Source organism: Lithobates pipiens, unplaced genomic scaffold, assembly GCF_037356315.1.
Source record: "Lithobates pipiens isolate NorthernLeopardFrog02 unplaced genomic scaffold, aLitPip1_a1.2 Scaffold_8, whole genome shotgun sequence".
NCBI lineage: Eukaryota > Metazoa > Chordata > Amphibia > Anura > Ranidae > Lithobates > Lithobates pipiens.
Window position 1 is genome coordinate 298,681,939 of NW_027507903.1, and position 15,415 is coordinate 298,697,353.

Sequence of the window (15,415 nt, forward strand, 5' to 3'; positions counted from 1 at the left end):
TCCCTAGATTCAGAACCTGGGCTTCCAGGGAAACAATGTGCTTACATTTTGCACAGCGGTATTCACCCTTGTTCGGATGAGCAAGATTTACAACGAGTCGTTGTACAACGAGTCGCCTCTCCACACCGACTGGGCATCATACCTACTAATTTAATGAGGATTGAGGATTATACCTTGTCCAAATTACCTAACAACTAGCTTCCTGATACTAATACTCAGCAAGACAATACACAGGTACTCCCAAACCTATGTGCCCTCGCAGACCCACGTGCACTCGCAGACCAACATGCACTCACAGACTCACATACATTCCCAGACCCACGTGCACTCCCAGACCAACATGCACTTGCAGATCCATGTGCACTCACAGACCCACGTGTACTCACAAACCAATGTGCACTCGCAGACCCATGTGCACTCACATACCAACATGCACTCGCAAACTAACGTGCACATACAATACACAGGTACACACAATACACAAGTACTAACGATCCACACACAAAACTCAGACAACACTCAGGTACTCATAATACACAGGTACTACCTGACACTAATAACTAATACAGCCCATGTGCACTCGCAGCACTCATGTACTTACAAAACACAGGTACAAACTCACACTACACAGGTACTTTGACCCCTGTTATAACCTCCTGTTTTAATGTGAAAAAACATGCAACAAATGTTGGTACTTGCCCCAAAACTAGGGTTGTTCCGATACCGATACTAGTATCGGTACCGATACCGATACTAGTATCGGTACCGATACCGAGCATTTTCCCGATACCTGGACAGTCAGGGTGATCGGTGCGGAGGGGGAGTTACAAGCAACGATCTCCCTGTATAGATTTCAATAAAGCCTGACAGCCATTTCTCCGCTTCTCTCTCCCCCCATCCCCTTTCAGCTACTTTAGTGAAATCTACACAGTGGTGATCAGTGCTTGTAACTGCCCCCAAAGCCGCACCGATCACCGCTGACTATCCCTGTATTCTCCTCCAGTCCTCCTCTGTTCTGTTGCTGTCCCCCTCCGTGCTGCTGTCCCCCTCCATTCTCCTCTGTTTCCCCCTCCATTCGGTCTCCCCCCATTCTACTGTCCCTCTCCGTTCTCCCCCTCTGCCCCCTCGATCTTTCAGGATGGAGAGCGGAGGTAGGAGCCAGTAAATCTGGCTCCTTCCTTTTCCGAATGAACAGTCAGTGATAACTGACTCTGTCCATTCACATAACTGAAACATCGTAACCTGAGTTTACGATGCTTCAGTTTATGAATGGAGAGGGAGCCTCTGTCTCCTCTCCATTCATTTTCAGTGCAGCTGAGGCTGCTGAAAAGGGGACTGGGATACATGTGTCCTCAGTCCCTTTCCCTGTCTCAAAGGGGAGATGTCGGGTTTTGCAACAGCTGGAGGTCCGCTAATTGCATTTCCCTGGCCTAGGCTATAAGAAGATTGCCAAGACCCTGAAACTGAGCTGCAGCATGGTGGCCAGGACCATACACTGGTTTAACAGGACAGGTTCCACTCAGAACAGCCCTCTCCATGGTCGACCAAAGAAGTTGAGTGCACATGCTTAACGTCATATCTAGAGGTTGTCTTTGGGAAATAGATGTATGAGTGATTTCTGCAGAGGTTGAAAGTTTCCTCCCAGAAGGAAGCCTCTTCTAAAGATGATGCACAGGAAAGCCCACAAACAGTTTGCTGAAGAAAAGCAGACTAAGGACATGGATTACTGGAACCATGTCCTGTGGTCTGATGAGACCAAGATAAACTTATTTAGTTAGGTCTGGAGACATAATTGACCAGTCCATCACCTTTACCCTCTTTAGCAAGGCAGTGGTCATCTTGGAGGTGTGTTTGCGGTCGTTATGTTGGAATACTGCCCTGCGGCCCCAGTCTTTGAAGAGAGATGATCATGCTCTGCTTCAGTATGTCACAGTACATGTTGGCATTCATTGTTCCCTCAATGAACTGTAGCTCCCCAGTGCCGGCAGCACTCATGCAACCCCAGACCATGACACTCCCACCACCATGCTTGACTGTAGGCAAGACACAGTTGTCTTTGTACTCCTCACCTGGTTCCTGCCACACACGCTTGACACCATTTGAACCAAATAAGTTTATCTTGGTCACATCAGACCACAAGACATGTTTCCAGTAAACCATGCCCTTAGTCTGCTTGTGTTCAGCAAACTGCAGGCTTTCTTGTGCATCATCTTCATAAGAGGTTTCCTTCTGGGATGGCAGCCATGCAGACCAATTTGATGCAGTGTGTGGCGTATGGTCTGAGCACTGACAGGCTGACCCCCCCCACCCCTTCAGCCTCTGCAGCAATGCTGGCCGCACTCATACGTCTATTTTCCAAAGACAATCTCTGGATATGACGCTGAGTACGTGCACTCAACTTCTTTGGCCGACCATGGCGAGGTCTGTTCTGAGTGGAACCTGTTCTGTTAAACCACTGTATGCTCCTGGCCACCATGCTGCAGCTCAGTTTCAGGGTCTTGCCAATCTTCCTTTAGCCTAGGCCATCTTTATGTAGAGCAATGATTCTTTCCGATCCTCAGAGAGTTCTTTGCAACGAAGTGCCATGTTGAACTTCCAGTGACCAGTATGACAGAGTGAGAGCGATAACACCAAATTTAACACTCCTGGTCCCCATTCACACCTGAGACCTTGTAACACTAACGAGTCACATGACACCAGGGAGGGGAAATGACTAATTGGGCCCAATTTGGAGATTTTCACTTAGAGGTGTACTCACTTTTGTTGCCAGCGGTTTAGACATGGCCGTGTGTTGAGTTATTTTGAGGGAACAGCAAATTTACGCTGTTATACAAGATGTACATTCACTACTTTACATTGTAGCAAAGGGGGTTATTTACTAAAAGAAACTACACTTTGCACTGCAAGTGCACTTGAAAGTGCACTGAAAGTGGACTTGGAAGTAAAGTCGCTGTAGATCCGAGGGTGACATGCAAGGAAAATAAAAAACAGCATTTTAGCTTGCACATAATTGGATGATAAAATCAGTAGAGCTTCCCCTCATTTCAGATCTACCCCTTAGATTTGGAGCGACTGCACTTCCAAGTTCACTGCAAGTGCACTTTCAAGTGCACTTGCAGTGCAAAGTGGATTTGCCTTTCGTAAATAACCCCCTATGTTTCATTTCTTCAGTGTTGTCACATGAAAAGATATAATAAAATATTCACAAAAATGTGAGAGGTGTACTCACTTTTGTGAGATAATATGTATATATATATATATATATATATATATATATATATATATATATATAAAAACAATTTACGGCCTTTAAAAAATCAGCAGTGCAGTATCTTCAATCACACAGCCGGGTACTTCACTGTAGGGGGAGGAGGCACTCAGGAAGACACCTTTCCCCCTTCGCTTTCACTTTGCTGAGTGTCTTCACTGTCTGATGGAGCTCCCAGTGCCGATACATGATGGGGTTTGGTCTGACAGCCTCTCTCTACCAGCTGCACAGGCCCCCCAGAGCAGAGGTGGGGTCGCCGTTGCAACCCCTGTGACCCCTGTAGCTACGCCACTGCTTATATGTAGTTCTTCTGTGTATTTAGCTGTTTGTTTGGTGTTCACCTTTCATCTCAGCAGGGGCTATGACTAGCCATTAAAAGTAGCATTTACAAATCTGTCAACTCAAAATGACTTTCATCTAAGCATTACCATAATATCTGAACATGAGCACTTGCTAAAAATACCCTCACATAATGAATTTTTAAATAATCCTCAATGCCTGTAAATTATATCATTATGGGTGCTTTGTTGATACTCACTGACATTGAAGAGGACAGTGGCATTTCAGCTGATCGTGGGAAAGTTTATATTCATACATTTCCACACAGTCATCTAATAAGAGAAAACAGATTATTGGAGAGTGAGTTATAGCGGTCAAAAAACAGAGATCCTGTTCCTTTAAAGCAGGACACACAGCAAAGTGCTTGTACTGTGTCATTTGTCCCTCTCTATGTTCTAAAAAAACCTGGTTGATTCTACCTGTTCCTGTGCCCCCCTATGTAAACTGACCATGGTAATAATGGCTGTTGATTGTCAGGGCTGGGCTCAGCCCTTCCTTCTCTGAGCTGGCTGCTCAGGTGTCGGCTAATTGCCAGCTCCTATCTCTCCACAGTTACTCAGCTGTTGATGATATCCTTCTACTTAAGCCATCCAGTCCAGAGGATCTCTGCCTTCATCTTACTCAACATCACAGAGACGTTCTCCTGCATTCCTCTTAAAAGATTTGCTTGGCTGACATTCCTTCTGGCTCCAGATCCTGCTTGCTGTTTTACTACGCTCATCTCTGGCTCCCTGACGTTTAGCTTGTCTGACTATCCGTTCCGGTTCCTGAACTCTGGCTATGTTTTGACTACGTTGCTTCAATTTACTTTTATTATTAAACAAGTGTGATTTAACTGTACTTCTGTCTCGGTTTGATTTCATGGTTTCTGACACTGATCCATGATACCGTGGTCAGTTTACATGCCCCCCCCCCCCCCACTCTCCCTCCCTCCCTGTCAGCTCCTGTATCTGAGCCAATAAACATATCCCCCCCTCCCCTCCTGCCACTATTAGTAGCTGGCAATAAAATCAAAGAAGGATTATCGCCAGCCCCTCTAGTCTACAAAGCTATACAACACTGTGTACTTGTTTGTTTAAAATTATGCCTCTAATGAACTTATTTAAAATCTGTTCTCTTCAGTCACATGACCTCCCATCTGACATCAGAGGGGGATCTCCGCCCTTCCTGCTGTAGCCCTTGAAATGGAGGAAGCGGGCACATGACCAAAGAGAACCAATCTAAAAGAAGGTATTTAGAGGTATAATTTTAAACAAACACGTACACATTAGTTGTAAAGATTTGTAGAACAGAGTGACTGGCAATACTCTCTTTATGACTTTACAACCACTTTAATTGTCATGTGCTAATACATGTAAAGAAGGGGTTGACTGCACTCTAGTCCTCAGATAAACACAAGCTTTATTGGGTAAAATCCAGATAAGATGTACACCACAAGCCCATGAAATGAGACGACAATACAAAATGTTAACGCATTTTATGCAGATTGCACTTAGTCATAACAAGTCAACTAAATATCAGCAAACTCAATTAACTTAATTGGATGCAATCAAGTGTAGCTTCTGTCTACTCGTATAAAACTTTATACACCAACATTTCACATTAAAACAAAATCATTTAGTAAGTATCATTTGCTGCCCATAGATTTCGGGAATGTGTACTTACTGACAGGTGGTTCACTGATATTACATATAGGTATATCAGTCCCAAGGGGTGCTGGGAACTCCCACATTCTGCACCCACAATTTTTGATCATTTTGATCTGAGCACAGGTTTTCTTGCATGCCTATAGAGAAAAATGCATTTACACATACTGTATATTTTATACATATGTATATTGTTTGTAGATGCAAACAAAGATAAGGTGCTACTTGAATTTATGATTTCCTTCTGCTTCACACAGAGCATGATCTAATGAAATGTTCAATCAGCATCAGCCTAATGAAATCTTAAATACTAAAATTCTTTCTAAATAAATCCTAACAACAACTTCCAGCTAGTTCACTTATTGCTTGCTGTATCTATGGCCACATTTTTCTACACTTTATAACAAAATACATGTTTTATACATCCAGCAGGCAGTAATTTACTAAATCTATTGACTTTCTGCACCCCCAGCAACTGAGTATCCAGAATTGTATCAGAAAAACTTGGGAATTTTTTTAGAATCTTTTTTTTAATTAGATTTTTGTATGTAGGAAATATGGAAACTACAAATTGCAACACGGAAGAACATTTGTGTATGATACAATACAGAAACTGCATTGTGAATGGAAAATAGTACAGAGCTATTGCATAGTATATAACAGGGGTCTCCAAACTTTCTAAAGAAAGGGCCAGTTTACCATGCTTCAGGCTTTAGGGGGCCATACTGTGCCCAGTGGGAGCAAATAATGCCAGATCTTTGGTATTAGGGTGAGGAATACTGCTCTATCGTTGGCATCAGTGGAAGGAATAGTGCCCCATTGTTGGCGTCAGTGGCAGGAATAATGCCACAAGGGCCGGATAAAGGGAACCAAAGGGCCGCATTCGGCCCAAAGGCCACAGATTGAAGACCACTGGTATATAAGATGATGTTTCTCCACAAAGGGCTGTTTTGTTTTAATTATGCTGCGATAAGATCAGCCTAAGTCATATATGCAGCAGTATCTCACAATAATGCACGTAAAAATTGTTACAGGCAGTCCCAGAGTTACATACATCCGACTTACATACGACTCATATTTACAAATGGAGGGAGACAACAGGAAGTGAAAGAAAGTCTAATCCGAGGAATGTAAATTCACTCCTTTAAGAGTTATTATGCGAAAAAGGGGTCTCCACTGAAGCTTTATCACCAATCCTTGTTTCCACAACAACCCAAATTTTTCAAAATCCAATTATCCCAGGGATAGAAAGTGAGGTGAAATCTTCTGAACAGAGACAGACAGCAAAACAAATGTTACTGGGGTGTTAACCTTTCCCTATGTTATCCAAAAAGCATTAAAAAAGATGTTTTTGGGCTGAAGTTACACTTAAAATATGTACCTGTTTCAACTTACATACAAATTCAACTTAAGAACAAACCAACAGAACCAATCTTGTTCATAACCCAAAGAATGCCTGTATTTAGATAGAAGGATATAGAGAAAATTTTGTGATAATAAGAATAGCCTCTGAGGATTAAAGGACAGAAAGGAGAGGAGTGTTAAAATGTAGGAGGTGGTGAGAAGGGAAGGGGTATCAGCATTCCCTCCCATCGGACAGTTTAGGCATTACATTTGATGGTAATTTAAAATGGAAATAGGACCTTGGTAATATGATAGGAGATTCAGAAGAGAGTCATAAACGGAAAAAAGACTTTGTTAAATGTGCTTAGAGAGTTATTTAATCTTACTGTAAGGTATTGTTACAGATTTCATGGTTTCATTTATATACTGTAGGCCCATTTTAGAACGTGATTTTGTTTATCACCATTTTAAGGCAATTAGGCATCTGCCTTCAGTCAGAACATAGTAGGGCTTGGGAATGTTTTGGGTTTTTTGTGGAATCCTTATGTCACCAAAAGATTTTTATGGCCATATGTTTCCTTAACATACAGGGTCTCAGAATTTCCCAGGTTTTACCAAGGGTCCCTGTGTATATCCTGTCTAGATTCTTAGCTTTATACACTAGTGATAAGTGAAAGGAATATGAGGTAGTAAACTGTCAGGTAAGCACACAATTCATAAACAGGAACAAGCAGATGACATTCAGACAGTTGTATACCCCACAGAATGTTTACTTACATAGTCAGGTTGAAAAAATACACAATCCATCTAGTTCAACCATTAAAAAAAATAATAATAATAATTAAATAAATAAAAAATCATACAATCCCATATACCCAATCCTATACCCACAGTTGATCCAGAGGAAGGCGAAATAAACCCCAGAAAAGGTAGGTGTTTCTTCAGGTTAGGCAGAATTTGTAACAGAAGTGACGTTCCATCGCCACCATCTTTCTACACCCAGCACTCCTCGATATTAATGATACAGTGAGAAGGCAGCAAGCAGACATCTTGTTACATCCACTGGAGTTTTGCATTTCACACTTATTTTTACCAGTAAACTGAGCTTATATATAGTGAAAAATAGTATTTTAAAATCCCTCAGACTGTTTTGATGTTGATTTTTCAAAGGAGCGGTGTTCTGTCAGATTAGTAAACCCGTGAGATCAGCAGGCTTGCCACTGCTTTTATAATTCAACATCTAAACAGTGAGACGGATTTTTAAATACTGTATTTCACTATAGAAGCTTGGTTCACTGTTAAAAATAAGTGTGAAATGCTTGACTCCATTGGGTGTTACAAGATGTCTGCTAGCTACCTTCTCACTATATCCTTACTGTGGACGATTACTGGTTATAGCAAGATGGCGGCAACAGAACGTCACTTCCGTTACAAATTCTGACGGGTCACATAATCTCACAAAACGCTGGCAGCAGAAAGGTAAACAGCAGGAATTAGAGAAAAAGTTAGGGCAGGGGTCTCAAACTGGCGGTCCTCCCGCTGTTGCGAAACTACAAGTCCCATCATGCCTCTGCCTGTGGGAGTCATGCTGGTAACTGTCAGTGTTGAAATGAAAGGTAAATAGCAGGGATTAGAGAAAAAGTTAGGGCAGGGGTCTCAAACTGGCGGTCCCCCAGCTGTTGCGAAACTACAAGTCCCATCATGCCTCTGCCTGTGGGAGTCATGCTTGTAACTGTCAGTGTTGAAATGCCTCATGGGACTTGTAGGTGGAGGGCTGCCAGTTTGAGACCCCTTAGTTAGGGTAATAATTAGAGTAGCAACCAGGAATACAGTAGAAGTACTCAAACTCGCAGGAACGTTTTTGCTCTATCAGAGTGCACCTATCAGAAATTGCGTTTAATTTTTAAATTGCTTGAAGTTAATCTAATGATTTAACATACAAATTTATCCCAAAGACTATACAAAGGGCATGGGTTATTATCAGATGCATATGGAGAACAGACAATTTTACAACAAGTTTAGAACGCATTTTTAAAGGGAATTAATGCATGAGATAATAAAAGGTATCCAGTGATCATTTCTAGAACCTGTGGTAGCATTTTGGTCCAGGAAATTGATTTAACTGGCTGGCAGAGGTTGCACAGATTTTTTTTTGCCATCAAGCAAAACTGGCCAGGGATGTCAGACTTTTCTTTACCCTCCTCATTTTTAAAAAGACCAGAAGCTGGTCTTCAATAGAGAACCTGTGGCGCCACCCACCCCCGCTGCCAGTGTGTGTGTGTAAAGTGCAGTGGGCGGTGCCACAGTTCAAAGTCTCCGCGTGGCAACAACGGAATGTCAGAGGCCAGTGGTATGTCGGGGGCCAGTCTGTGGATGGGATGTCATAGGGGGCCAGTCTATGGATGGGTGTCAGATGGGGCCAGTCTGTGGATGGGATGTCAGAGGGGGCCAGTCTGTGGATGTCAGAGGGGGCCAGTCTGTGGATGGGATGTCAGAGGGGGCCAGTCTGTGGATGGGATGTCAGAGGGGGCCAGTCTGTGGATGGGATGTCAGAGGGGGCCAGTCTGTGGATGTCAGAGGGGGCCAGTCTGTGGATGTCAGAGGGGGCCAGTCTGTCTGTGGATGTCAGAGGGGGCCAGTCTGTGGACGTCAGAGTGGGCCAGTCTGGATGTCAGAGGGGGCGCCAGTGAGTCTGGATGTCAGAGGGGGCGCCAGTGAGTCTGGATGTCAGAGGGGGCGCCAGTGAGTCTGGATGTCAGAGGGGGCGCCAGTGAGTCTGAATGTCAGGGGGGCGCCAGTGAGTCTGGATGTCAGAGGGGTGCAGTCAAAGTCTGGATGTCAGAGGGGCGCAGTCAGAGTCTGGATGTCAGAGGGGCGCAGTCAAAGTCTGGATGTCAGAGGGGCGCAGTCGGAGTCTGAATGTCAGAGGGGTGCAGTCAGAGTCTGGATGTCAGAGAGGCGCAGTCAGAGTCTGGATGTCAGAGGGGCGCAGTCAGAGTCTGGATGTCAGAGGGGCACCAGATGTTAGGAGGGGCTCCGCTGATGGACACCAGATGTGAGGAAGGCTGCTCTGATGGGGCACCTGATGGCATCTGGTGGCTAGTGACGCGCTCATGGCTCCCACTGATTCTGCATTATGGTGAGTTGAATGATTTAATTTCATATTACAATGCAATAATAGAAATAATGCGCTTCAATCATCCTGACACCATAACAATCATGGCGCCGGGATGATTGAATCGCTAACACCAGGTATTTGGAGTATCTTTATCTTCCGATTGTCAAACTCTGGAAAACACATTGCTTTTGCGGTGTGGAATCGGGGGGCTGCTGTCCCTCCATCCCTCCACCCTCCCCCTTTCCCTTTCCCTCTCCATCCCGCATTCATCTCAGACACTAACCACACCCCTTTGAGATACGCCCCATGTCGCACGCCGCATTTTATCCTTTTCCTATGCCACATCTATAATCGCATACCCCGCCCCCTAATTATAACACAACTCTGCCTACTGCCAAAAAAGTGTCCAGAATTTTTTTTTTACAATGTTGGCAACTATGGGGGAGGTGCAGCGGCAGTAAATACTTAGAGTCCAGTTGTAGTAACAGAACTGTATTGAATTTAAGGTTTACTAAAGCACAACTACCTAGTGGGAAGACAACTGTAGGTTGTAAGAGTATAACAGTAGGTATCGGGTGCACTGACAGCATCTGTCTTGATGGGCGGAATGCAGCCTGGCCAGTACATGCCCAAACAAGGAGGCGTCCATGAAGGATTTCTCTTTCCCTACTCATCTGGAACTTCTCCCTGTTGCTAATCACTGTCTCTGATAGAGAAGTGACCTATCGCTACACTACCCACACACGAAATGTACGCCAAGCCTAAGAGCTAAGGTCCTAAATAGACTCTGCTTGACCCAAGATGCCCACCAGAGTCATATGGGTCACCAGCATCCAATCGGATAGCTCTGCCAGTGACCGAGGAAACCATGGAGGAACCGTGCATCTCTTGACTTCCACTTCCTCTACAATGCTGCTGCAGTTGAGCATCACCTGCAGTGGAGAAAGTGAACTGCACCTGCCTAAGACACAATGTCGCTTTTCTTGTACATGGACAAGGTGATGGTGTCTGTTTAATGGTAGATCACAAATTTGTAAAATAAATATTGTAAGATTGATTAAAAGTTCTCCAACAGAATGTATAAGTTACAGCGATGAGACAAATTTAATACTAGCAGGGGTGCCTATAATGATCAGGCTTTAATTTAAGTAAAACCTTCATCCCAAAAGGAAAAAAAAAAAACAGTTTGCTGTTCCTAATTATAAAGTGTGAGCTGGAGTTTGGCTTCAATCTATTCGTTTATCTAAATCTATTAGTACATCCAACATTTTCTTCCCCCCAGACTGACATTGCTGCTGTCTGCTCTGCCCCCTGTGATTCTTCATCCAGGGTAGGGGCACTCAAATACAAGGAGGCATGATCCTGGCAAGACCACCTGGTAAAAGTAGAGGGACAAAAGCCTAAAAAAGAAAACGGAGGAAGTCACCACATGTAATGATTTGTAAGCTGCAATACCGTATATACTCGAGTATAAGCCGAGATTTTCAGCCTCTTTTTTGAGGCTGAAAGTGCCCCCCTCGGCTTATACTCGAGTCATCGCTGTCTGCCCGCTCGATCAGCGTGTCGAGCAGACAGACAGCGGCCATTCTGATTCAAAAGCCGCGCCTCCGGCTCCGCCTTCGCCTGTGATAGGCGGAACACTGAATTTCCCAGCAGCCTGTGTTCCGCCTATCACGGGCATCCGCTCATCCTCGTACTACGGACGAGGATGATACGACGTCCGTGATAGGCGGAACACAGGCTGCTGGGAAATTCAGTGTTCCGCCTATCACAGGCGAAGGAGGAGGCGCGGCTTTTGAATTTTACAATGGCCGCCGACGAAGAGGGCACGGGACGGAGGCAAGGCAACGCACGGCACGGGACAGGACGGGACGGGACGGGACGAAGGCAAGGCACGACACGGGACGGAGGCTCGGGACAAAGGCTCGGGACACAGGTAGGCTGGACACACACACACACACACACACACACACACACACGGATGGAGACACACACACACGGATGGATGGATGGATGGATACACACACACACACAGGGATGGATGGATGGATGGATACACACACACACAGGGATGGATGGATGGATGGAGACACACACACACAGGGATGGATGGATGGATGGATGGAGACACACACACACAGGGATGGATGGATGGATGGATGGAGACACACACACACAGGGATGGATGGATGGATGGACACACACACACACAGGGATGGATGGACGGACACACAGGGATGGACGGACACACAGGGATGGACGGACACACAGGGATGGACGGACACACACACAGGGATGGACAGGCATGTCTCACCCTCGGCTTATACACGAGTCAATAAGTTTGCCAGTTTTTTTGGGGGTAAATTGGGGGCCTCGGCTTATATTCGGGTCGGCCTATACTCGAGTATATACGGTATATAATTTTTGTGGTTTGTGGTTTAATACCACTTTAAGAAGGATATCATTCCCCGAACAAATAAAAAATAGTAAATAAAAAATTGGTATGGGGGGGAGGGCATTACAAGAGGGGACAGGACAGGATTGGGAAAGCCAATGCTTCCCTGTAATTTATGTTTGGTGAGGTTACTAGCAATTACACTATGTTGTTTATTGGCCCAGAGGACTTATTGAAACTCTGACTGAATTAGTTTGAGAAAAGAACTCAGAATTTTGATTCGGAGGGTCTCTAGTAAATAAAGAAGGCACAAAAAGCACACTCACTTTTAAAAAATCTATTTCTCCCAAAACATGAAAAGCTGTCCCTTTTCTAGTTTTTCTGAATTGTTACAAGAAAGTGTGGAAAGTTCAGTATGAATATTTTGTCCATTGAGGTGGCAATTTTACCTCTTAGCCCTTGTACACACGGTCGGACATTCAGATGGAAAATGTTTGATCGGACCGTATTGTCGGATAATCCGACCGCGTGTGGGCTCCATCGGACTGTTTCCGTCGGAATATCCGATCGGACTTTGTCTGATCATGTGTAGAGAATTCCGATTGAACAAAGTGCCACGCGTGCTCAGATCAAATTCCTAGACCAAAGCTATTGGTTACTAGCCTGAACGTAGTCCCGTCGTATCTAAATAACGTCATCACGTTCTGAACGATCGGATTTTTCGACAATTTTGTCCGACCGTGTGTATGCAACACAAGTTTCGGACAAAATCCGTCAGACAAAATCCGAAGGATTTTGTTGTCGGAATGTCCCACCGTGTGTACAAGGGCTTAGGTATTTACAGTCTGAAATGAACCACATGCTAACACATTATGTTAGACTTACCTTTACAACAGATCCCTCCAGCGGCACCCTGTCACTGCAGGCAGGGGATTCATATTCACCCGGTCTTCTTCCGGGTTCACGCCCCCTCCCCCAGCCATCTGATTGGCCGGAGCCGTGATGCCGTCACTCCTGGTATGCCATTCCTTCAGAGCGCATGCACAGGTGATGTAACCGGCTGCTGCTCACTGGAATATCTCCTAAACAGTACATGTTTAGGAGATATTCATTCTACCTACAGGTAAGCTTTATTATAAGCTTACCTAAAGATAAAAATGCCAAAAAAGGGTTTATTACAAATTTAAATACTTTAAAAACTTTTTTTAAACCCACCTATATCTTTTAAGTACACAACATTTTTATTTCTTTCTAACTTTTCTAACTTTTATTTACTTGCAAAAATGTACTTATTCTGTCTTACTACTGCAAACACAAACTTTCTATTTCTGTCTCACTTATACACTAACTTTCTATTTCTGTCTTAAAAGAAAAGTCCCCGGTTAAAAAAAAAAAAAAAACACACATACTCACCTATGTGGATGCAGCATCAATCCAATGCTGCCTCTGTCACCTGCCATCACTAATGCCCCGTACACACGATCAGACTTTCGGACAACAAAACCGTGGATTTTGGTTCGAAGGATGTTGGTTCCAACTTGTCTTGCATACATACAAATGTTGGCCAACAATTACAAACGTAGTGACGTACAAGACGTACGTGATATCTCCATTATGAATGCTAGTTACTTGATCCCGAGCATGCGTGGACTTTTGTCCGATGGACATGTGTACACATGATCGGAAAGTCCGACAACAAACATTTGTTGGTGGAAAATTTGAGAACCTGCTAGCCAACATTTGTTGGCGGAAAGTCAGACAACAAATGTTCGATGGAGCATACACACGGTCTAACTTTCCGCCAACAAGCTCCCATCCAACATTTGTTTTTGTAAAATCCGAATGTGTGTATGAGGCATCAAGACCATTAATTGCCCTGTGCTCAGTCTTCAGTGAGAATGTGACAGTCACTGGCTCTCTGTTCTGCCCTCCAGCACTCACTGGAGCGCTGGGTTGTGGTGGGTGTGGTCTGAGATCGATTTATTTTTTGATCTCAGGCTTTCCAGCCTAGAAGAGAGAGGTGGAATCTTATAGACCACACATCTCTCCGTAAAGAGGATCTGTGATGCCCTATTCCCATTACAAGGGATGTTTAAATTCCTTGTAAATGGAATAGGGACGACCTGAACACCCCCCAGTTCGGTTCGCAGCAGAACATGCGAACAGACAAAAAATCAGTTCGAACACTCGAACACCGCTAAAGTCTATGGGACACGAACATGAATAATCAAAAGTGCTCATTTTAAAGGCTTATATGCAAGTTATTGTCATAAAAAGTTTTTTGGGGACCTGGGTCCTGCCACAGGGGACATTTATCAATGCAAAAAAAGTTTTAAAAACAGACGTTTTTTTCGGAGCAGTGATTTTAATAATGCTTAAAGCGGAGGTCCACCCTAAAGTGGACCTTCCGCTCATTGGAATCCTCCCCCCCTCCGGCGCCACAATTGGCACCTTTCAGAGGGGAGGGGGGTGCAGGTACCTGTACAGTACAGGCAGGGCCGGCGCTCCCACTAGGCGAACTAGGCAGTTGCCTAGGGCGCACTGCCGCCTAGGGGCGCAGCCACAGCCTTGGTCCACTCCAGAGGATCAGTTCCCCCTTGGCGAGTGGTGCAGACTGTAGCAGGAGGTGGCTCCATATGGCTGGCTGAAGAGTTGCTTGGCGGGGGAGCAGGCAGATCTCACCCTTCGGACTAAGCCAGGGATGACCATGCGGATGTCCAGCAGCCATGGGTGTCAGCTCTCTGGCCGCCCCACCTCCCTCCCTGGGTGATGTGCAGCCATTGGAGGAGCAGGGCGGGTGGCATGGATCCACCCAGGCCCGGACTAGCTATAGGAAAACGCAGGGCCGAGGCTGCCGGGCCACTTGTCTTGGAGAAGCGAGGACCAAAAAGCAAAGCTTTTCCTGCAGCTCATCCAGCCTCTCCGCGGCCGCCGCCGGAGCGGGGGAGCGGGGGAGCGGGGGGGGGGTGGATCAGCTGAACGGGGGTGGAGCTGAAGGAGGTCTCCTGGACGTGACACGGACTGCCGCCCGCTGCCTGACATGTGGAGGAAGCGAGAAAGAAGTGCACCAAGGTAAGAACTTGTCAGGTGGTGGGGGGAAGCGCTGGGGATGAAGGCTTCCAGTCAGAGCTTATCTTTGGTGTGTGATCCCATCCCATCCCCTGGCCCCATCCCTCCGCCTGGCTCCCTCCCTTCGCCTGGCTCCCTCCCTCCGCCTGGCTCCATCCCATCCCCTGGTACCATCCCTCCACCTCGCCCCATCCCTCCGCCTGGCTCCCTCCATCTGCCTGGCTCCATCCCTCCGC

General features: G+C 45.4%; 1 protein-coding gene across 1 annotated transcript in view; it reads right to left on the reverse strand.

Moving 5' to 3' along the window:
- The window catches only part of LOC143960672 (epithelial sodium channel subunit alpha-like), a 70,190-nt gene that overhangs the window by 27,850 nt on the left and 26,925 nt on the right, over positions 1-15,415 (reverse strand). The window contains exons 5-6 of the mRNA XM_077469471.1: positions 5,273-5,393; positions 3,807-3,879 (exon numbers count right to left, since the gene is read on the reverse strand). Of these exons, the coding sequence (XP_077325597.1) occupies positions 3,807-3,879; positions 5,273-5,393 (194 nt within the window). The remainder of the gene's footprint in view (positions 1-3,806; positions 3,880-5,272; positions 5,394-15,415) is intronic.